General features: G+C 43.1%; 1 protein-coding gene across 1 annotated transcript in view; it reads left to right on the top strand.

Moving 5' to 3' along the window:
* The window catches only part of TRAM1 (translocation associated membrane protein 1), a 37925-nt gene extending 13937 nt beyond the window's left edge, over positions 1 to 23988 (top strand). The window contains exons 3-11 of the mRNA XM_040432808.1: positions 5550 to 5668; positions 7119 to 7235; positions 8165 to 8223; positions 9805 to 9889; positions 10031 to 10101; positions 10600 to 10704; positions 12510 to 12653; positions 16445 to 16602; positions 23282 to 23988. Of these exons, the coding sequence (XP_040288742.1) occupies positions 5550 to 5668; positions 7119 to 7235; positions 8165 to 8223; positions 9805 to 9889; positions 10031 to 10101; positions 10600 to 10704; positions 12510 to 12653; positions 16445 to 16602; positions 23282 to 23355 (932 nt within the window). The 3' untranslated portion in view covers positions 23356 to 23988. The remainder of the gene's footprint in view (positions 1 to 5549; positions 5669 to 7118; positions 7236 to 8164; positions 8224 to 9804; positions 9890 to 10030; positions 10102 to 10599; positions 10705 to 12509; positions 12654 to 16444; positions 16603 to 23281) is intronic.
* The last annotated feature ends 554 nt before the right edge of the window (positions 23989 to 24542 follow it).

Below are 24542 nucleotides of genomic sequence, written 5' to 3'. Positions count from 1 at the left end.
CAGAAGATCAATCTGTCCCTGATGTTTTTTTTGGCGAGAAGTGGCTTCTTTGCTGCCCTTCTTGACACCAGGCCATCTTCCAAAAGTCTTCGCCTCACTGTGCGTGCAGATGCGCTCACACCTACCTGCTGCCATTCCTGAGCAAGCTCTGCACTGGTGGCACTCCGATCCCGCAGCTGAATCTTCTTTAGGAGACGATCCTGGCGCTTGCTGGACTTTCTTGGACGCCCTGAAGCCTTCTTAACAAGAATTGAACCTCTTTCCTTGAAGTTCTTGATGATCCTATAAATTGTTGATTGAGGTGCAATCTTAGTAGCCACAATATCCTTGCCTGTGAAGCCATTTTTTTGCAACGCAATGATGGCTGCACGCGTTTCTTTGCAGGTCACCATGGTTAACAATGGAAGAACTATGATTTCAAGCATCACCCTCCTTTTGACATGTCAAGTCTGCCATTTTAACCCAATCAACCTGACATAATGATCTCCAGCCTTGTGCTCGTCAACATTCTCACCTGAGTTAAGAAGACGATTACTGAAATGATCTCAGCAGGTCCTTTAATGACAGCAATGAAATGCAGTGGAAAGTTTTTTTTGGGATTAAGTTAATTTTCATGGCAAAGAAGGACTATGCAATTCATCTGATCACTCTTCATAACATTCTGGAGTATATGCAAATTGCTATTATAAAAACTTAAGCAGCAACTTTTCCAATTTCCAATATTTATGTAATTCTCAAAACTTTTGGCCACGACTGTAGATCCTGTTGCATTACCCTCCTTCTATTGACGGAGCAGTTGCACATCCAGTAAGGGGTTATTTAAAAAAAAAAAAAAGTGTATGGTTTATACTTTTTTTTTTTTTTTTTTTATTTGCGAACATTCCAAGTTCCCCTAAGGATAAGAAGACACGTTTCGTTAATAGGTGGGACGCCACCTTGATACACTATCGCACTGTGTCTGTTTGATACCCCAAGCAGTGGCGTAACTACCGGGGAAACGGCTGCTTCGGGGCCCGGCGCCCGACAGCGTGTCAGTCAAGTTTAATCTTTTTTATTTATATGCAAATTACCTTTCCTAACGTGCCCAAGAGGTTGTCCCTCCGGCCGTTTGTGCCCAGCCGCGCCCATTATCACCAAGCCCACCACCGCCCCGCTGTTAATTATTCACTGCTGTCCTCGTCTTTTCTTTTCTAAGTGCGCTGTAGTCTCGCGCATGCGCTGATGTTACTCACGTCCGGGCCTATGCGGTGTCCTGGCAGCAGCCTCAAGTAGTGTAATCACTCATGCGCCAGCTCTCTCCGCTTTCTGGCGCATGCGCGATCACATTACTTGAGGCTGCTGCCAGGACAGAGCGCGGGCACGTGCGCGAGACTACGGCACACTTAGAAAAAAAAAAAAGACGAGGACAGCAGTGAATAATTAATAGCGGGACGGCGCTGGGCTTGGCAATAATGGACGCAGCTGGGCACAAACTGCTGGAGGGACAGCCCTTTGGGCACGTTAGGAAGGTAATTTTGCATATAAATAAAAGATTTTTATCAAAAATAAAAAGGACAGGTGGGGGTAAAAATAGTATATCAAAAATTGGGCGGGGGGCTGGGGGGGGGGGAACCATACAAAAATTTGCTGTGGGGCCCAGGCACTTCTAGTTACGCCGCTGACCCCAAGTTTTTGTGACTAATTGCTCACGCTCTGTTTGCCTGAAACCTCTGGTAGGAGCAATATACGGGACTGACTACCTTATTTAAGCTGAACGCAACCATTTGAAAGAGCGATTTCAGCACGTAATATACCAATTTATGAATTGCAGTTCTACATTTTGGCATATTTGGACCTTCTAATGTACATCAATTGATTGTAGTCTTATATGTATCCATTGTACGGATTGGGGTCGGGCGCCTACGTGGCAGCCTCTTTGTTTCCAGGGTGTTGACCCACGACATGCCTCTCCTCGTGCTTTGAGTCCCTATGCGGAGCATTCTAATTTTGTTGCTTTTCCTTGGTACGCTCGGGGTCCACACTCCTTCAGTAGGTGGATCGTCTGCACGAGTTGCCAGTTTTCTTCCTTCCCGGGGGGAGTATTGCGCTACCAACAGTTCATGTTGGCTACTGCTGTTGGACCTCATTTTCAGGTTGAGTCTACCATCTGGAGAGGCCATGGGTTCTGGTATGCCCTCCCCCTATCAGGCAGTCTTTGCGCTGGCTGTAGATTTTTGGGCTTCTACTGTGTGACCCCTTCCCAGGGGAGTTTTTGTGTTCTTCCTTCAAATGCCGACAGTCACTGGTTCTGGCTTACAAGACACATTGTCAGTGGGTGCGGCACGGAGGTTCCTGCCGCATCCCCTTCCTCCATGTGGGGGTATCGACCCTGGTATTTCGTGCAGTTTTCTGCAACACATTTAGCATGCATGGTATGGCCCCATTCACATGTCTGTAGTGTGTTTTGCGGATCCGGGATTCTGTCACCAAGTTTTAGGCTATAGAGATACGGACATGCACGGCTAGATCGCCGCTAGCATGTCCGCAATATACCGGTCCTATAGGGCTGTGTGCTTTTATTTTCTTTAAAAAAGGATTTTAGAGATATGTAAATTAGTCTTGTAAGGTGACCAAGGGGCTGTACGAACCTTCCTGGTGCCCAGCCACACCCGCCTATGAAGGAGCCCAGCACCGCCTACGTCCTCCGAATCTCCTCCTTTCGTCATCGATAGATAGCCGTAATCTCGCGATGCGCGAGCTCGCGCATGCGCCGTTCCTTCCCTGAGGCTGATGCCAGCACAGGGAAGGAACACTATACCGGCACTGCGCATGCGCGAGCTCGCAGCTATCCAACGGTGACGAGAGGAGGAGATTCGGAGGACATAGGTGGTGCTGGGCTCCTTCACAGGCGGGCGTGGCTGGGCACCAGGAAGGTTCGTACAGCCCCTTGGTCACCTTACAAGACTAATTTACATATCTCTAAAATCCTTTTTTAAAGAGGACCTTTCACTAGAATAAAAAATCTAAACTAAGTATACAGACATGGAGAGCGGCGCCCAGGGATCTCCCTGCACTTACTATTATCCCTGGGCGCCGCTCCGGTATCTTCATATGTTTGACTCAACTGGGTGGAGCCTGCCGGCGTCTCCTTCTCCCAGGCTGTAGCGCTGGCCAATCGCAGCGCTCAGCTCATAGCCTGAGAGAAAAAAAAAACCTCTCATGCTATGAGCTGAGCGCTGCGATTGGCCGCTCTCCATGTCTGTATGCTTAGTTTAGATTTTTTATTCTAGTGAAAGGTCCTCTTTAAAGAAAATAAAAGCACACAGCCCTATAGGACAGGTATATTGCGGACATGCTAGCGGCGATCTAGCAGTGCATGTCCGCAGCTCTATAACCTAAAACTTGGTGACCGAATCCCTTTAAACATTGTAAAAGAGGGTTACAGAATAGAGCTACTTTCTCCCCCTCCACAAAAATTTGTTATTCCTACCCTTCCTACATGTCAAACTGGCACCTTTAAAAAACTACATCAAAGATTTGTTAAGCTTGGCCGCAATAGAACCTGTCCCAGAAGAGCAGATGGGACTAGGATTCTATTCCCGTCTCTTTATAATAAAAAAACCGAACTGGAAATCCAGAGTTATAATAAATTTTAAATACCTAAACAAATTTGTCAAGTATCAAAAATGTAAAATGGAAACTCAAAAGTCGGCAGTAAAGCTTATAAAAAAGGACGCAGTAATGGCCACAATAGACTTAAGGGATGCCTATTATCATGTCCCGATACACAGGTCATCAAGAAAATTCCTGAGGTTTGCAATAGAGTTAAAGGGACACATTCAACATTTTCAATTCAAGTGTCTCCCTTTTGGGATCTCCTCAGCTCCAAGAACCTTTACAAAGGTAATGGCGGAAGCCATAGCGAGTCTGAGAGAGAGCAATCTGCGTGATCCCTTATCTGGACGACCTGTTAGTAGTTGCAGACAACAAGGCTATTCTAGAAGTCCACCTCCAGACAGTCTTGAACGATCTCCAGGGCCTAGGTTGGATAATCAACTGGGAAAAGTCAGATTTAGGCTACATTCACACGTCAGTATTTTTCTATATCCCGATTTTCGGTCCGTTTTTTGCGGATCCGTTGTTCCTAAAAAATGTTTCCGTATGTCATCCGTTTTTTTCGGATCCGCAAAAAACGGAAACATGTATAAATTTCAATAAGCAAATAAAGTTGTTTGGATTTCTTTGAAAAAAAAATAAAATAAAAAAAATTAATTAATTAAAATGTAATTTCCAGGAACGGAATCCGCATAAAACGGATGACATACGTAATGACATCCGTATGTCATCCGTTTTTTGCGGATCCATTGACTTTGTATTGTACCAGGATCCGAATTTTGCGGAAAAGAATAGGACATGTTTTATATTTAAACGGACATGCGGAACGGAACAACGGAAACGGACAGCACACATTGTGCTTTCCGATTTTTTTATTTTTTTTTCAGGACCCATTGAAAATGAATGGGTCCAGATCTGTTCCGCAAAAAACAGAACAGATCAGGAAAGAAAAAACGGACGTGTGAATGGACCCTTAATCCTGAACAAGCAAAAGATATTCTTAGGCATAACTCTAAATACAGTCTCCCCAAAATCCTTTCTTCCGCCTCAAAAAGTAAAAAAAAATTCAAACCACACCAACTTCAAGAAAGTAAAATTCTGCTCCATCCGACAGGCAATGAAGGTGTTAGGAAGCCTTTCCGCATGTATCCCAGCAGTGGCCTGGGCACAATTTCACCTGAGACCACTTCAAAAGGGGAGGGGGGCGGCAAGATTTGTCACGTCTGCAGTTCTCTGGCCCTTGGTATCCAGACACCATTTTCAGTTTGTTTTCTTGCCATGTCATGTCTGTTTATTACTCTAGGGAGGGTCTTTTCCTGGGGTTCTGGTCCTTGGGTATCACCTTCCTTAGAAGTCTTCTGGGCCCAGGCTATGTTTTCTCTCTCCGGTATATACCGTAGTCGCTCCGTTTGCTCTGGCGCCTGACTTGGTTTCATTCTTGTCCATCTTGTGGATATTCGGTGTGCTCGCCACTTCTTTCGAAGTCTCCTAAGCCGTGGCTTATGTCCCCGGGGCTGTTCTTTTTCTGCCCAACCGGGTCATCTGGGTATTCAAACGCTCTCTGGCTGGCCTTCCTGGGAATGGCTCTTGCTGTTCTTTTTCAGGGGGCCGGGTCTGTCAACCATCCCCCCTCCCCCGCAATTCTGTGCGGGGCCTAATGACAGGCCTTGGATTCATTCTGGTCTTGTTTCCTCCCCATTGTACTGCTCTCTAACATCCTATGGTCTTCTGTGTCCCCCAATGAACTCAGCGAGAAAAGGATTTTACAGGTAAGACAAAAATCCAACTTTTTCCGGTATTGAGCCCCTATGGCGGATCTCAATAACGGAAAACTAAAACGCTAGTGTGAAAGTAGTAAGGTAGGTGCCCGGTGAACATTTCCATTGAGTCCTATGTGTCATGTACTGTTCAGTGTATGTATGTGTTAAAGCAGACGGTTTATTCTTATCTTGCAGGTGTTCTCGCTGAATCAGTATCATTGTATCACTACGGCATCAAGGACGTGGCCACAGTGTTCTTCTACATGCTTGTGGCAATAATATTGCACGCTGTCATACAAGAATATGTCTTAGATGTAAGTATCCTTATTTATTTTTTTGTATTTTACCAGTCCCTGCAATTTTAGCGGAAAAACAAAGCAATGAAAATAAAAGCTGTCGAATGTGTGAATCCCGAAGGCGAATGAGAAACCTAAATAGGTTTTCTAACAAAAATCACTTGTGGAGGAGATGTTGCTCAGGGAAAACAACTCCTCGTGTATTGTGGTTACACCTTATTTTCTATAGATGTAGATTTACTGGTCTCCCTATAGCAATTGTTTGTGTGAAATATATCATTAGGCCAGTGCGCCTCAGTCTAGAGAATTAAAGGGGTTCTCCGGGAATGATTTAAAATTGCTACCAGCAACCTGTCTTACAATGGGAGGAGTACCGGTTGCCTCCTCCTGCAGAGCGGTCTATGGGGGTGAGGGGATGGGATCTGGCACCTGCAAGTACTACAGATTAGTGAGCTCTGCACGTGGTGACAATCAGTCTTGCTTACATTCAGGTTGCTCTCGGCCATTTTAACTCATTCTCCGAGGAACCTCTTTAAAGGGGTTTCGCAAGAGTTTGTTTTTTCCGCTACCTCCCTTCTCATCCTGGCCTGCAATGCTCCGCTAGGCTTCCTTGCTGAAAACATCCAGTTTGACGCCGCCTGGCGGTAATCAGACTGTGACGGTCACTTTTCTTATGTCATGACAAATGGTCACATGACGCAAAGGGATCTGGCCAGTGATTGGCTGCAGACTGCATCAAACTGGATATGGCTACTTGAGATCAGTCATAGGGTCGCAATACTGGGAAAAAACGCTTCAGTTTTGTCCCCATTCATTGTCAATAGGGACAGAACGTAACTGAACAGAATGGAATGCTCCAAAATGTATTCCGTTCCATTCTCATACTGGAGAGCAAACTTCAGCATGCGGGGATACGGATTGTTTTCTCTGACACAATAAAAAACGGATCCGTCCCCCATTGACTTTCAATGGAGTTCATGATGGATCCGTCTTGGCTATGTTAAAGACAATACAACCGGATCCGTTCATAACGGATGCAGATGGTTGTATTATCAGTAATGGAAGCGTTTTTGCTGAACCCTGCCGGATCCAGCAAAAATGCTAATGTGAAAGTAGCCTATTTTGAGGGAACCCAATGGAGCATCATAGGCAACGAGGGGAAGGAGTAGAGACCAGCGCCTGGAAGTGGGCAAGCAAGTTTCCCTTTACAGGTCTTGCCTAGTGGAGAGGTTTGCCAACACCCCCCTCCACCTTGCACCTCATTCTTGCACAACTCCTTTAAGGGCCCCCAGTCTCCTCCTCTCACATTCCCAACCAGAGAGTTGGCTGTGTGTATGGTCAGCACATATCCTTTATAAATGGATTGGATTGTTGGAAACGGCAAACACTCATATTAAATGGTGTATCTTAGTTTGACAGTGAACAACAATGCAAAACTTTTTAATTTTATTTTTATTTTTTTCCCCAGAAAATTAACAGGCGCATGCATTTTTCCAAAACCAAGCACAGCAAGTTTAATGAATCTGGGCAGCTGAGTGCTTTTTACTTATTCTCTTGTGTCTGGGGGACAAGCGTCATTGTCTCGGTAAGTTCCTTTTTGTATTGTAAAGGGTTCTGGTTTTATTTTAAGACACTTTGCCTCATTTAGGGTAGTCCATATTTAACTGGGTTAGTCCATATTTAACTCTTCTTAGGGTACCTTCACACTAGCGTTTTTGTTTTCTGGTGTTGAGTTCCGTCACACTGTTATCCCAGTTCTACACCTATTATACGAACAGCCTCTTCCCCTCACAGCAACAGTAAACTGACAATTGATTAAAGGGGTTCTCTGGGCTTTTAATATTGATGACATATCATCAGGGGAAAAAAAGTCTGTGTACATGGAGGTAAAAAAAAATCCTTTAGGCATTCTTTATACCTAGTGTGTACGGTCACCTTTAGGCATTCTTTATACCCAGTGTGTACGGTCACCTTTAGGCATTCTTTATACCTAGTGTGTACGGTCACCTTTAGGCATTCTTTATACCTAGTGTGTACGGTCACCTTTAGGCATTCTTTATACCTAGTGTGTACGGTCACCTTTAGGCATTCTTTATACCTAGTGTGTACGGTCACCTTTAGGCATTCTTTATACCTAGTGTGTACGGTCACCTTTAGGCATTCTTTATACCTAGTGTGTACGGTCACCTTTTAGGTATTCTTTATACCCTGTTATGTCCTGTTCTGCATGCAGTAGATATCATACACTTTGTACATGTTGTGGTTGATAGTGCCGCACTGAACTGCCTGCAGTGTTTGTGGTATTAGTGTTTCCATAGTAACCATCTCTGAACGGTAATGTTATTTTCAGCAAAATCACTACCTGCACAACCACTAATTAGAATGTTTGGATACTGCTTTAATGGTTAAAGAATGCAGCCTAATCCACCGAGGAGGGAAAGTAAGCTTTGTCAGAGATAGATGGCATGTTTTCATGTTCAGATTTTATAGAATTTTTATTTTTCATTTGTGTAGGAGAACTACCTTTCGGATCCAACAAGTTTATGGAAAGGTTACCCCCATACTTACTTTCCGTAAGTAGCATCTTTCATTAATGTCCTAGTTTTGTTTAGTTTTTTCCTTTAAAGAAGCACTCCAATTTTATTTTTTTATTCCTTTGACTTGTTAGAAAGGTATATGTTGTAACCTGTAGTGAAGGTAATCGTCGCGGTGACCGTAATTGTGAATTATAACCTCCCTTCTGATTCTCCGCTGTGTCATGTGACCAGCATGGTAGGAGTAAAGTTCTGGTATCCAGAACGCTGGATACGCTTTCAGGAGCGTTTTAGTTTCTGCTGTAGGTGGCAGCAGGGAGCATGGGGACAGATTAGTGGCTAATGCCTCTGTTGTACATGCCCTGCAGGCGAACGGATATAGACTAAGATTTAGGCACTGTATATTACAGCTTGGCATCTGTAGCAATTCCTTGATAAACCTCTTCTCAAAAACCTTGATGGGGAGCGGTCTGATAATGGAGAAGCCCTGTGACTTTCATCAGAATACAGTATTCTGGTTGTCCTAAAATGGACTACATAGGGCTGCCTTACTAAATGAAATTTTCCCATCTCATAATTTTATTTCAGGGAATTATTGTATATGCATTTTCCAACTGTTTAAAGGAACACTAAGCCTAGACATGAAGAATAAAAACCAAGATGTAAATCCCTGTCCATTGTTTCAGTCTGCAGCTTTTTCTGCATGTTGCTGAAACCGACTTTTAGGAGTGCATGATTAATCGCCCGGGAAATACCGGTAAGGCTACTTTCACACTAGCGTTCGGAGCGGGTCCGTCTGATGTTTCATCAGACGGATCCGCTCCTATAATGCAGACGTTTGCATCCGTTCAGAACGGATCCGTCTGCATTATAACTTAGAAAAATTTCTAAGTGTAAAAGTAGCCTGAGCGGATCCGTTCAGACTTTACATTGAAAGTCAATGGGGGCGGATCCGTTTGAAGATTGAGCCATATAGTGTCATCTTCAAACGGATCCGTCCCTATTGACTTACATTGTAAGTCTGGATGGATCCGCACGGCCAGGCGGACACCCGAACGCTGCAAGCAGCGTTCAGGTGTCCGCTCACTGAGCGGAGCGGAGGCTGAACTCTGGCAGACAGATGCATTCTCAGTGGATCCGCCTCCACTGAGAATGCATTAGGGCCGGACGGCTGCGTTCAGGGCCGCTTGTGAGCCCCTTCAAACGGAGCTCACGAGCGGACACCTGAACGCAGGTGTGAAAGTAGCCTAAACCGAAGATTTCTATGCATTTCTCATTTTTTATTGTAATCGGAGGCAAAAAGATAAAATTTAATGGAGAGAATAACGAGGGGCAGAACTATGGTATTTAGTTCCACAAAGACCACTCTTTCTAGAAAGATGAACTCCCACCGATTAGCTATCGACTCTGGTTCACCTTCAGCACATAACGCAGGACACGTGTGGTATTATATACTGGACATTTAAAGAGTATATTCTGGATAATAAATAATGACCACCAACAAAGCGTACACAAACTCCATCGATTGCCTAATATCTGTACACCCGTGTCTGTGTTGCATAGTAATCAGAGAAGTTGAAGAGTGATTTTTAATTATTATAATTATTTTTTTTTTCTCAGATTCCAGTTGAAATTTTTCTACATTTCCCAATTGGCTTATTGGCTTCACGCCTTTCCGGAACTGTATTTCCAGAAAACCAAAAAGGTAAAGGTCTAAATATAACTGTGTACAATGGTACTTGTATGTTCTGTATGCATATATAGGATATTTGTCATCTTGGTCTGCCGAGGTGGTAGGACTTAATAAATGAGCGCTAACGCGTAGGGTTTCACCCTTCTCTTTCAGGAAGATATTCCTCGCCAGTTGGTTTACATCGGACTGTACCTCTTCCATATCAGCGGTGCTTATGTTCTAAAGTAAGTTCTTTTGAAAGTTTCTGCTGCCCAGAAACAATGCAGCTTTAGGAGGATGAAGGTTTTTTTTTTGTTTTGTTTTTTTCCACCGACGAGAAGGCAGTTATCAGGAAGGAACTGTCCCTTCCTGATAATTGCCTGCATGCTCAGTGCATCTAAATGTGCCTTAGTCTACTACGTCTTAGGAAAGTTGCATAACTAGATAAATGCACATAGACGGGAAGAAAAGAACCAGAGCAGGTTTCCTCTCTTCCTTCTAATTTTGCAGTCTGAGCCAGCCTTGTCCACTATGCGGGTGAGAGGAATGACACTGGGTATGTTTTGGTCCTGTTTAGGCCCCCACTCTTACAGGAGTCATTCATTCCTATTTTCTTGCACAGATCACTCTGACATGGTGTTAGCGACCGTACTATTTATAATGAAAAATTAAAATGAGGTGTTTGTCAAGTGCATTTGTGACCGTGATATCGGTCCACTAATGGTCTTTTATTTCTATTACAGCCTAAATCATCTTGGTCTGGTTCTTCTGGTTCTCCATTACTTTGTCGAGTTTCTTTTCCACATTTCCCGTCTTTTTTACTTCAGTAATGAGAAATATCAGAAAGGGTAAGTCACTCTGTGTTTGATCTGTACAGAAGTCCCTCTTACATCATCAGCCATCTGACTGTTCAGTAGCTGTAGTCTATGCATGAAGTGATAAAGGGGTCCCACTAGACCAGTGTTGGCGAACCTATGGCACGGGTGCCCCGTCTGTGGACACCCGCACCCTGGAAAAAGTCTAAGGCGTACCAATATGCCTTAGTTTCCCTGCAGTTCATCAGTGCAGGGTGTGCTATGAGCAGCACAAAGAGCGCCCTGAATGTATACAGATTATATATGCAGATTTAGCTACTTCTGTATTATAATGCATTTGGCTGTAAGTGTATTACCACTGCCGGAGCATATCAGTGACTGGCAGACCCCTGCTGCTGATCAGGCGGGCGCAGCTCCTGCACCCGCCCGATCAGCGTGCCGTACCTGTACTGCGCTGGGATTTCTGTCCCGCATTTCTGTGCCGTACATGTACGGCACTGGTAGCGAACAGGTTAAGAGGTTAAGATGATGGGGGAACTATAATACATGGTAATGTATCGAGTAAGATAAACCTGATTTCTCCCTGTCTCATTGTATCTGTAAAATGTAAAGTCAAAGCCCATTCTAATCTGATCTAGAGCAGTGGTCCCCAACCTTTTTTTGTACCAAGGACCGGTTTCACGCAAAACAATTTTCCCGCGGACCGGTGGAGTTTGGGGATAAATCACGCATATAACAAAACACAGTAATTAAAAATCCTGTTTAGGCCCCCACTCGGTGACCTACAGATGATGTCTCCTCTGACTGGAGTCATTGTTTTCTACTTTCTTAGTCTTGCACAAATAACCCTGATGTCTCGGCCCACAACTTCTTTCTGCATAACTGAACGCACCTATTTAGTATTAATGCCTGCTTTTATGCCCCTACTTAGTAATCATCCTGATTTAGGCCCCAGTACATATAATGTGCCTACTTCACATATAATGCCCCCCCCCCTCCCAGTTGTGGCGTCTTTATATATAGTGCCCACCAGTAGTGCCTTTTTACATATAGTGCCCCCATTAAATTATACATCCAACCCCTCTTTCTTGGTGCCCCCAGTAGTGTTTACAACGGAAAAAATAAAAAGAACAAAATACTCACCTCTGGCCGGCTGTCTGTGATGCAAGCCTCTTCCAGCCTGCCGCCCCGACTCCCTGGACTACAGTACAGACAGTCGTAAAGGTCATTGCAACCTTCTGCTCCGGGTCTGTGGTGGCGTGATGACATTGTCACGTTGCCTGTGACCCGGCCCAGAAGGTTGCAATGATGTCCTCATCGCGACTATCATGCACCTTAGCACCGTTTCATAGACCTCAGGCCTAGCAGCTTCTAGCCTGTGAGGCTAAAAGGCAGGGGACAGATGCCAATAGTTCCACACCGGCACTTCCCGTGGACCAGTACTGGTCCGCTGATCTTGGGTGTTCAGAGAAGTACAGAAAGAAAAGGCGTTGTGAATTGTTAAACCAAAAAAATAGGTTTGGCTAAAGAGTGCATAACAAAAAGAAACTAGCTTTACCCGCAGATCCATGGGGAGTAGGGGACCAGAGATGTCTATGCACTGTTACGTTTTCTGAGATCTTACATGGTCTTCATTATAAATGCATACATCAAAAGCCGCTGTATCCTTTGATGCTCAATCTAGAATTATGAAAGCCTACTGGAGAAAATATCCCATCTGCAGTGTTAACCATGTCTGCTCATCTTTTTCTTGCACTTGCATGTATGGGGAGTTCCCATGTGCCCTGTACCCATACCTATGTCATTTTGGCTAAACTCTATTAATCTCTTCTTGGCAGGTTTACCATATGGGCTGTCCTGTTTGTCCTGGGCCGCCTCCTGACTCTCATCCTCTCAGTTCTCACTGTAGGATTTGGACTTGCCCGTGCAGAGAATCAGGTTTTGGACATAAGTACTGGAAATTTCAACATTCTGGCTATAAGGTACATATATGTGCATGGACCAACCTCTGAACCAAGTGCAGTAAGAATATTATAATCTGCTAGGAGAGGAGACCATAGTGTTGACCAGTCAGGTCAAAATGCAGCCTGATGTGACTATTTTCAGCTTTTTCTCTTATACTGGGAATATCTTTTTAAATATGTAAAATGTGAGACGTATGTTATGTTAGTAAGATGTGCCATCAAGGTCAGATAGGAGTCCCACCTTTTGGGACCCATTCTTATCTTCAGAATGGGGACCCCGAATTGAAAGGGGAGAATGTGTGGCCGCTTTGGTAGTTCTGAAAATAGCCAATTGCTGGCTCAGGTATTTCCATCAGTCCCATAGTGGTTAATGGAGAGGTTGCCGCGCATGCACAATGTGCTCACTTAAGGGACCTCTTTCGGAAGATAGATCTGATATTGATGTCATGTTGCAGTTGGGAATAACCCTTTAATCTGGCTCTGTCACCAGGATCAACCCTTTTAAACGAGACATACTGCGTGGTAGGGCTGATCGTACTAATTTAAACACCTTTCTTTTGTCTGTATGCATTTCTAAGTATATGCTAATGAGTAGTTTGAGCACCAGGAGGCGAGGCTGAATCCTTTGAGCACTGCTTTGTAATACCGCCTGTGCTCTGCACACTCCCCCCTCCTCTTCATTGATAGGGCTAGATATGCTGAGGGCAGAGCTTTGTCCTAGCATCTACATATCTTATACTCTATGTACTATAGCTACACCACATTGAGATCTGCTCAGAAAGCTAATATACATATGACTGCTTTATTCACAAGCACAATATGTGATTATAAAGACTTCGGTAACATGTGTTAACCTATAAGCATAGGAAAAAACACATCTTTATGTGGTAATGCCATAGCTTGGAGTTAAGTGCTTGGTTTTGCTTGTATAGATCATAGGTTTGAATCCTTACATAAACTTTTTTTTACCCATAATAAAAGGCTATACTACAATAAACAATTTATTATTGTATAATAACAGTAAAAGGCCTTACTATATTGAGAATAGTGTTTTGTTTAGAAACCTAAAACTGGTTTATTCACAGGCGCAATATAGGATTATAAATGATAAAGCTGGCAATATTTATTAGTTTTTTTCAGCCTATAACATTATTATAAATATAAGGATGAAGGCTTTTATTATGTGTTAATTATGGAAGAAAAAAAGAAAAGGTTTGAGGGGAAAAAAGCCTTGAAGTTTCTCCCAGGATTCAAACCAGCAATCTCTACAGGGAGTGCAGAATTATTAGGCAAGTTGTATTTTTGAGGATTAATTTTATTATTGAACAACAACCATGTTCTCAATGAACACAAAAAACTCATTAATATCAAAGCTGAATATTTTTGGAAGTAGTTTTTAGTTTGTTTTTAGTTTTAGCTATTTTAGGGGGATATCTGTGTGTGCAGGTGACTATTACTGTGCATAATTATTAGGCAACTTAACAAAAAACAAATATATACCCATTTCAATTATTTATTTTTACCAGTGAAACCAATATAACATCTCAACATTCACAAATATACATTTCTGACATTCAAAAACAAAACAAAAACAAATCAGTGACCAATATAGCCACCTTTCTTTGCAAGGACACTCAAAAGCCTGCCATCCATGGATTCTGTCAGTGTTTTGATCTGTTCATCATCAACATTGCGTGCAGCAGCAACCACAGCCTCCCAGACACTGTTCAGAGAGGTGTACTGTTTTCCCTCCTTGTAAATCTCACATTTGATGATGGACCACAGGTTCTCAATGGGGTTCAGATCAGGTGAACAAGGAGGCCATGTCATTAGATTTTCTTCTTTTATACCCTTTCTTGCCAGCCACGCTGTGGAGTACTTGGCCGCGTGTGATGGAGCATTGTCCTGCATTAAAATCATGTTTTTCTTGAAGGATGCAGACTTCTTCCTGTACCACTGCTTGAAGAAGGTGTCTTCCAGAAACTGTCAGTAGGACTGGGAGTTGAGCTTGACTCCATCCTCAACCCGAAAAGGCCCCACAAGCTCATCTTTGATGATACCAGCCCAAACCAGTACTCCACCTCCACCTTGCTGGCGTCTGAGTCGGACTGGAGCTCTCTGCCCTTTACCAATCCAGCCACGGGCCCATCCATCTGGCCCATCAAGACTCACTCTCATTTCATCAGTCCATAAAACCTTAGAAAAATCAGTCTTGAGATATTTCTTGGCCCAGTCTTGACGTTTCAGCTTGTGTGTCTTGTTCAGTGGTGGTCGTCTTTCAGCCTTTCTTACCTTGGCCATGTCTCTGAGTATTGCACACCTTGTGCTTTTGGGCACTCCAGTGATGTTGCAGCTCTGAAATATGGCCAAACTGGTGGCAAGTGGCATCTTGGCAGCTGCACGCTTGACTTTTCTCAGTTCATGGGCAGTTATTTTGCGCCTTGGTTTTTCCACACGCTTCTTGCGACCCTGTTGACTATTTTGAATGAAACGCTTGATTGTTCGATGATCACGCTTCAGAAGCTTTGCAATTTTAAGAGTGCTGCATCCCTCTGCAAGATATCTCACTATTTTTGACTTTTCTGAGCCTGTCAAGTCCTTCTTTTGACCCATTTTGCCAAAGGAAAGGAAGTTGCCTAATAATTATGCACACCTGATATAGGGTGTTGATGTCATTAGACCACACCCCTTCTCATTACAGAGATGCACATCACCTAATATGCTTAATTGGTAGTAGGCTTTCGAGCCTATACAGCTTGGAGTAAGACAACATGCATAAAGAGGATGATGTGGTCAGAATACTCATTTGCCTAATAATTCTGCACGCAGTGTACATGCAAAACCAAGCCCTTATTACCAAGCTATAGCATTACCACATAGAGATGGATTTATTTATTTTTTTGCTTATAACCTAAAAAATATTACTGGTGTCTGTAATCATACATTGTCCTTGTGAATAAAGCAGTAATATGTATATTAGCTTTCTGAGCAAATCTCAATGTGGTGAAGTTATAGTATATAGAGTATGATATGTACATGTTAGGACACTGGGCTGGACATCGCCATGCTGAGAGCAGAACTGTCAATCAAGGGGATGGGGGGAGTGTGCAGAGCACTGGGGGTGTAGCAAAGCAGTGCTCAAGGGATTCAACCCTGCCTCCTGGTGCTCAAACTTTATCATTTGCATATGAATATAAACAGATTTTTCTGCAGCTGTTTGGTATATAGACAAAAGAAAGGTATTGTTTTAATCAGATGAGCCCTACCAGGCAGTATGTCTGGTTTAATAGGGTTGATCCTGGTGACAGAGCCGCCTTCACATTTTAAATGCTTAGATATAAGACAGTTTTTTGGTAGAGGTCTGCCTCAGGTAATGTTATGGCACACACTTGGATTGCAACAGGATTTCCAGGTTTCTATCCAAGTACTAAAATATGCGTTTCATGGTATCCACCATTAGTCTAATTGAACCCCTTCACAGGGTTATACCACCTTAGATGGCTCAGTTATGTCCCCTTATATTATGTCCCCCTCAGTTATGCCTCCTTTAGATGGTCCCCTTTCAGAGTTGTGAGGATGCAGATACAGTTGAGAAACATGCAGGTGTCCAGACAGCTAACAACTGCTGTCCTCCAGTTGAGAACCCCCGATTTACAGGAATATTTTAAGAGTACCCATTGGTGTACCAGCGGTGTTAATTCATTTTTAGAAGCATAAAAGCTCGTTTTCTGATTTTTAAATGAACTGAACTTCTGCAGTGTGAGCTATAATTATGCTACTTATGCCGTCTCCTTTTTTTCTGCTTCCAGAATCAGTGTGTTGGCATCTATTTGCATAACTCAGGCATTTATGATGTGGAAGTTCATTAATTTCCAGCTGAGACGATGGAGAGAACATTCATCTCCACAGCCTTCTCAAAAGAGAAGACCTGTTGCTTCTAAAGGCAAATCATCTCGGAAGGAAAAAGGTGAGCACTGCAGCATGTTATAGTTTCCTTGATGACTGAGATTTTAAACCATAGGTTCAAGTTTGTATACCACAACCCTTCTGGTCTCGACTTAGAGGCTAATTTCAAACGAGCGTGTTTGGTTTGGGAAATGTGCTTCATGGGACAGCCACATTTTCTGGACCGAACACTTCTCTGACCTGAATTCACAGCATCATAATGATTTATTATGTTGCGAGTTCTGGCCTGACTGTGGGTCTGCAGTACTGTTTTCACGGCACTATTATGTGAGTACAGTATAGCAGACACGTGGTCAAGACGCTCTTGTAAAATTAGCTTAAAGGAGAGCTTTAAAAATAGTCCATATACTGCTGCCTGTCTTTACTTCTCTCATGCTGGTTGTCTATTTGGGAGACCCTCTAACTTTCTTTTTGCCCGCCTCTGTGACTTTGTGGTAAAGACAGATCTCAGGATAGTGTCATGTACTAGATTCCCCAATTTTTTGTTGTGTGAGGGGCAGTTCATGAAACCATCCCCTGGAGCATGCCTTGTGTTGGGGAGACCAGGTTAGAGGTCCGGAATGGGGTCACTGATAGAGGTAAGTCGGTGGGTTTAGGGGTAGTGCAAAGAGCCCAGACAAAACTTTGATTTGGAATTTCCTTCTTGAATATTGCTATAAAGTATTATTTTTGTAGGGAACATTTAATTTTTTTTACCAATTTTATTGATATACAAAACAATATAATGATAGAGCAAGTTACATAGTATATATTTGACTCTTATGATCCACGTAGGGACCCTCCATATAAAAACAAAAAAGAGCCAAGGCTTGCAATCGCTTTTGTATTGCTTCATAAACAGTGAGATAACAACATGTTAGAGGTAAAAATAAGAGTATAAATAAAATTATAGGCAAAGGTAGGCCTTCCAGTATAGGGCTTATTGCGCAAACCACAATCCCGTATTAACATAACTTCTCGGTCATAGGTAAAGTGTATTGTCTCATTTGAGGGAAAACCTGCAAACTTGAGAATTTAACCCACAGTTCCCATTTTGGGGCCAATTTGTCCCAAGTGTGTGTTCTAATGGCAAATAGTTTCTCTAAGTCAAAGGCTACTTGGATAGTAGAGATCAATTCCCGTATCTTTAAAGGCCCACTTGATTTCCAAGATTTTGCAATCATTGCTCTGGCTGCTAATATAACTTGACCACACACTAACCTTATGTGCGGGGGCAGGTCAGCTAAACCTACAAAGCATAAAGCCAAGGACGGTGACATCGGGATTTCATTCCCTGTGATAGAGCGAAGGAGAAGAAAAACAGCTTTCCAGAAGACTGAGACCAAAGGGCAGTCCCACCACACATGTTTATATGTACCAACCAGCCCTCAATTTCTCCAACATTGAGGCGAGTATGTAGGGCTAATTTTGTTTATATGTGCTGGCGTAAGGTACCATCTGAGGAGGGTCCTAAAGGCTGTCTCCCAGTGAGTAGCTCCCCTTGACACTTGCTTTACAATAGTGAAAGCCGTGTACCAGTCATCTACAGAATGAGTTATTCCCATTTAAGCACGAATGCAGGTTTCTCCGTTATGTCTGGGGAAGATGGAATGCTATAAAAGAAAGATGCCTTTAACGGATGTATTTGAAGATGAGATTAAGTTCTGAATTTGAGCCGGGAAATTGAAACTGGAAATGTCTGGCTGAGATAAGGCATGTCTGATCCTTAAATATTTGTAACAATCTCTTTGGGGAATAGATAAGCTTTGAGATATATTTTCGAAGGTAGGCAAGAGTGCCCCGTCATATAGTGGATTGATATGACATAGACCCGCTGCTACCCAATTATCTAGGTGAAGGTCAGGAATCCAGACATTTAGGAAATGTAATGGGAGTTTCTCTAAAGTAGTTTTAGGCAATTTGGTCAAATAAGGAAATGTATTTTTCCTCGCTATCAATGAGGCTTTCACGTTCAACAGAAGTAACGGGGTTCTTGCTGTATTCTTGGGATTCATATCAAATCCCGCTATGAGGGGGCGTCAAAAAGCAGTTGATTCTAGGTGTATCCATCTTTGGTGTTTAACCACCAATCCTTCATTTGTGTAAGTATAGTCGCCCAGTAGTATTTCTTAACATCTGGGAGGCTCATTCCTCCCTTAGCCCCGGGTCTAGACATTGTGGAGAAGCGAATTCTGGGTTTCTCCCCACCCAGACAAAGTCCGCGAACAGCCTCTGTAAAGACTGAAAGTATGATGCCGGTACTGGAATTAATACTGTACGGAAGACATATAAGACGATTGGGAGCATCATCATTTAAAAAATCGGTCTACAGGCCCAAGAAATCAGCGGTTGCGAGAACCGTCCTATCATGGAGGAAATCTTTACTAATAAGGGTTGGTAATTCGCTGAATAGAGATCTTTGCTGGAATTAGTTAGGGTCATCCCCAGATATGTGAAGCCTTTCTTTTGCCAGCTAAATGGGTATCGGGGAACCAATTTTGCCCTAAGCATGGGATCCATACCCACGGTAAAGGCCTGTGTTTTGGACAAATTAAGTTTATAATATGATACATTTTGGAACACATCAATTGCCTTTTGTACCCCTGGGAGAGAGGTCTCTGGACTAGAAAGCGACATTGACGACATAATGTAGGGAACATTTATTATGGGCTTTTCAGTTTAGTGTAGAGTAGACTGGTGCCGATTTATTATTGCTGGGATGGCAGTTCTCTGTAATTGGGGTTGTCCAGGTCTTTCTACCTTTAAAATTCAACCCAAACCTGCTGTATTCTGTGAGGGGGAAAAAACATACTCTGCTGCTGAGATCTAAAGCATGGTATTAACCTTTATTTAATCCAGCGTACACATACAGCAAGGAGGGGAGGGTAATGCAGGAAAGACTGCCTACGGCCTAACGTGAAATGGCCATAGGCCGACTTCTCTCCTGCATTACCCTGCTTGCTGTATGTGCACGCTGGATTAGAGGGGTTGTCTCACTTCAACAAACATTTTATCATGTAGTTAAAGTTAATACAAGCCACTTACTAATGTATTGTGATTATCCATATTGCCTCCTTTGCAGACTAAGGCTACTTTCACACTAGCGTTCGGGTGTCCGCTTGTGAGCTCCGTTTGAAGGGTCTCACAAGCGGCCCTGAACGCATCCGTACTGCCCTAATGCATTCTGAGTGGACGCGTATCCGTTCAGAATGCATCCGCCTGCCAGCGCTCAGCCTCCGCTCCGCTCAGCAAGCGGACCCCTGAACGCTGCTTGCAGCATTCGGGTGTCCGCCTGGCCGTGCGGAGGCAAGCGGATCCGTCCAGACTTACAATGTAAGTCAATGGGGACGGATCCGTTTGAAGATGACACAATATGGCTCAATCTTGAAACGAATCCGTCCCCCATTGACTTTCAATGTAAAGTCTGGACGGATCCGTCTGAACTACTTTCACACTTAGAATTTTTTGTACAATATAATGCAGACGGATCCGTTCTGAACGGATCCTAAGTCTGCATTATATGAGCGGATCCGTCTGAGCAGATATCAGACGGACCCGCTCTGAGCGGTAGTGTGAAAGTAGCCTTAATTTTTCAATCACATTATACACTGCTCGTTTCCGTGGTTACGACTAGGGATGAGCGAATCGACTTCGGATGAAACATCCCTAGTCGATTCGCATAATACTTCGTTTGAATACTGTACGCTCCGTACAGTATTAGTGTATCTGCTCCTATGAGCCAAAGTTATTACTTTGTGAAGTCTTGCGAGACCGCATAATAACTTCATAAATCACTTTCTACTGTAAAAAAACATTTCCCGAACTCTGGTTCGGTTCCAAGTGGTACCTTTGAACCGAACCAGAGTTTGTGAAATGGTTTTTTTTTACAGTAAAAATTGATTTATGAAGTTATTATGCGGTCTCGCGAGATTTCGCAAAGTAATAACTGCCACTCTAGAGAGTCGTGCACTCCTGATCAGCCTGTCTGCCCCATAGGCTGATTTTAATTAGTCTCAGTATAAGGCCTCTTTCACACGGCCGTTTTTTTTTTTCCGTTTTGCGGGCCGTTTTTTGCGGTCCGTATACGGAACCATTCATTTCAATGGTTCCGCAAAAAAAAACGGAATGTGTTCCGTATGCATTCCGTTTCCGTATTTCCGTTTTTCCGTTCCGTTTAAAGATAGAACATGTCCTATATTTGGCCGCAAATCACGTTCCGTTGCTCCATTAAAGTCTATGGGTCCGCAAAAAAACGGAATGCATACGGAAATGCATCCGTATGTCTTCCGTATCCGTTCCGTTTTTTGCGGAACCATCTATTGAAAATGTTATGCCCAGCCCAATTTTTTCTATGAAATTACTGTACACTGTATATGCCGTACGGAAAAACGGAACGGAAAAACGAAACGGAAACACAACGGAAACAAAAAAACGGAACAACGGATCCGTTTAAAACGGACCGCAAAACACTGAAAAAGACATACTGTCGTGTGAAAGAGGCATAAAGCTGTGGCTTCCTCTCACTACATTCATTGGAAGCCGTCTGGCACAAGGAAAGGTATAGAGTGGGCTCGGCATGCATGTTGGTACCTGCATCCCTTGTAATGGAGGCCATTATGGCACCAAACATGGTAAAAAGCAGAGAGGACCCAGCATGCGTGTGGAACCAACACTTCCTGAACTTTGTCGGCCATTATGGCGCATAACGGGTAGTATTTACTGTTAGGTTCCTGACTTACAGAGATCACCTTGATGTTCGGCAGACGGGCTCAAATGGTTCTGTACAAAACGCATTTGCCAAGCATCTCACTTTATAAATAAGCGTAGCATTAGCACTATAATATATTTTGTGACTATGGCATTGTTGTACTTTATCTGGTTTGCAGAGTGCTGTTGCATTGTCTTTTTTTTCAGCCATGGCAGCATGCACCTGCGCATTTCTTTGCAGCTCATAGGAGCGAATACATTCTAATGCTGTACGGAGCGCTCACTCAGTAAAGTATTCAAGCAAAATATTATGCGAATCGACTACGGATGTTTCGTCTGAAGTCGATTCGCTTATGCGTAGTTACAACCACCCTGCAATCCAGCAGCGGTGTCAGAGCTTGCACACTACAGGAAAAAGCACTAGCCTGTGTGAGCCCCCATGGTCCCGGCCACCAGAGGCCGGTGCTTTTTCAAATAGTGTGCAAGCACGACCACCACTGAAGGAATGCAAGGTGGTTGTAACCATAGAAACGACCAGTGTATAATGTGATGGAAAAGTGAATCCAGCCAGCAAAGGAAGCAATATGGACAATCACAATACATTAGTATGTGTCTTGTATGAACTTTCTCTACATGATAAATGCCTTTTGCTGAAGTGAGACAACCCCTTTAAATAACAGAAGATTTTTATGGTGAGTGCCATGCTTTGGATCTCTTTTGTTCTGGACTCCTATTAGATTAATACTGCTGCATTGAGCACCACCATATTATTGTGGCACCGATCGCTAGTGTGTTTTTTCTCTTTTAAAAGGACAGTTCCGGACGTTTTGTTTTCTCTTTCGTTTTATGATACTCAGCTGCTCTCTGGTGCTCCATTCGGTCTCTTTTCACTGGTCTTCTGGTCCCTGTCTTGTAAACTTCCGGATGGATGGGGTCAATGATTGGCTTCAACAGGAACGTACTCCCAAGCAGCAGTGACATGCCACTTGGAGACATGTTACCACTGAAGCCAATCATTGGCTCCAGCAGCTTATTTGACCACATCCATCTGGACGATTACAGGACAGGACCAGAAAACAAGTGAAGATATTAAAAAAAATAAAAATAAAGAAACAAATCTGGACAACCCCTTTTTAAGGTGTTTTCTATTCAAGCACTTAAAAGGTTTCTCTGTGACCGTGCCCATGCTGCACCAGATGTCCACATTGTAGAGACCTTAACATAGAGCCACTGGAGGCAGCGTAAAGGACTCGGTGGGGAGCAGATCTGACCACAGGTACCCCCAGTAATTAACATTAAGTACCTTGTGTGAAAGCAGTGGTACACATGTGTGAACATTGCTTTACTCACTTTAGCGGGACTGCTGAGTACAATGCTTGTCTCAGTCCCATAGGAATGAATGGACATACAGGTCATGCATCTGTACCACTGCTCCATTTACACTGGGGACTAAGGGGACCTCCTCTTGATCACTGGGGGTAACTGTTGATGAACGCCCAGCAATCACACCAACCTATCCTGTGTATACATGATAAATGTTGTTCATGGGTCAGCCCCTTAAAAGGGCATTTCGCTATCACAGGAATGAGGTGCCAGATTCCGCGGAGTGAATGTAACGGAGGTCACGCATGCGCGCTGCAGCTCTATTGAACTCTATGGGACTGCCGGAAATGGGCAGTACGTATGCATGACTGGTTCCATTCATTCCGACAACTCAATTCTTTGCACCCCCTAATCGATCAGATATTTATCCCCTGTGGCTAGGGGATACGTTCTTATGGTGTGAAAACCCCTTTAAATCATAAGTGTTATGAAATGGAGATGGAATTGCACATAGTCACGGTACTAAGTGTGAGGTTTGTATATGAGAGCGTTTGGAGGTTAGAGAACTCCATTTAATAATTTACCTTGGTGTAAATTCATAAATGCTGAAAAAATGCCTTGTCTTCAAATACTGACCATGTGTTTCCTCCCTTCCTATTCTATTTCTTCAGAGAATGGAGTCAACGGAACAGTAACCTCTAATGGAGCAGATTCTCCTCGCAGTCGTAAAGAAAAATCCCATTAAAAGAAGATAATTTGCAATTGATGTACTCTGCTCCCAAAGAGAAGTTGCCTTGTGCTGTACAGAGCCCCACAGCACTAGAAATCTTACTGTTACAGCAGATGATGCAATGTGTTTCCAAACAATATAATGCTATGGTCTCCAGACTGTACAGGGTGTTTTTGTTTTGTTTTTTTTCCCCGTTTTAATTTTCCATTACTTTTTAGCATTACTTTAATGCTAGAACTGTCAAAATCAGAACAAAGCAGAAAAAGTGGGCTGAATCTCAAAGTAGAAAAGAAAAAAAAATTGGCTTTCCCTGTTTTGCACTGGTGAAAGAAATAGAGACCGCTCCCCTGTCAGACACAATATTGGCCATGGAGTCAAAGCCAAATGTATATTTCAAATACTCATTTTTAATTGCAACTGATGCAGCGAAAAGCAGTGCAAAACCGGATTCATTGTAACACCACTTGCTAGTGTTGCTAATATCCTCCATCCATTGTACAGTTCCAGCATCCTACTCTTTTGATATGCCAACTAAAATGTTTAAAAGATGTAAATGCTGTGATAAATGTATTTTCACTTCTGTTTTTTATAAGCCAACTTTTTTTCTTATTTGATTAAAAACAATAAAATAGAAAAATTGAATTGTGATTGGGATAACTTTTATTCACTTTATAACTGCTGATAAATTGTAATTTTTTTCAAAAATCAGTAGTATATGTGGTTCTGTTAACTTTGTAAGGCCCTGTTCACATATTAAGGACCCTATGCTGCAATCTCTCACTGTATAGGAATGTGGTGGGATAAGTTGCCCTTAGGCTACCTTCGTACACTGGAATAGCGAGTAGCCTGTCTTCCATGTGTTAACGTCCCCTTAAAGGGGTGTTCTGGGTCTACCATATAAATGGCCGGTCCTTGGGATAGTCTGGAATACCCTGCCCACCTGCTGTAAGGCATGGGATGCAATCTAATCAATAAAGAGGTCACAACACTCACCCTAGGCCTCTCGGGGTACACACACAGTGCGTTTTAAGTGTGGATTTTTGTGCGGAAAATCCGCAGTGTAATACCAATTAAGTAGATGACATTTACAAAATCTCATGTACACAGTACAGAAATTGTACCCGTGATGCAGACTTGGAAATCTGCAGCATGTTAATTGTTTCTTTGGATTTCTAGTCCAGATTTCACCTTTTTTCATCTGG

Source organism: Bufo bufo, chromosome 5 (assembly GCF_905171765.1).
Source record: "Bufo bufo chromosome 5, aBufBuf1.1, whole genome shotgun sequence".
Lineage (NCBI taxonomy): Eukaryota > Metazoa > Chordata > Amphibia > Anura > Bufonidae > Bufo > Bufo bufo.
This window is presented reverse-complemented; position numbering and strand designations above follow the sequence as displayed.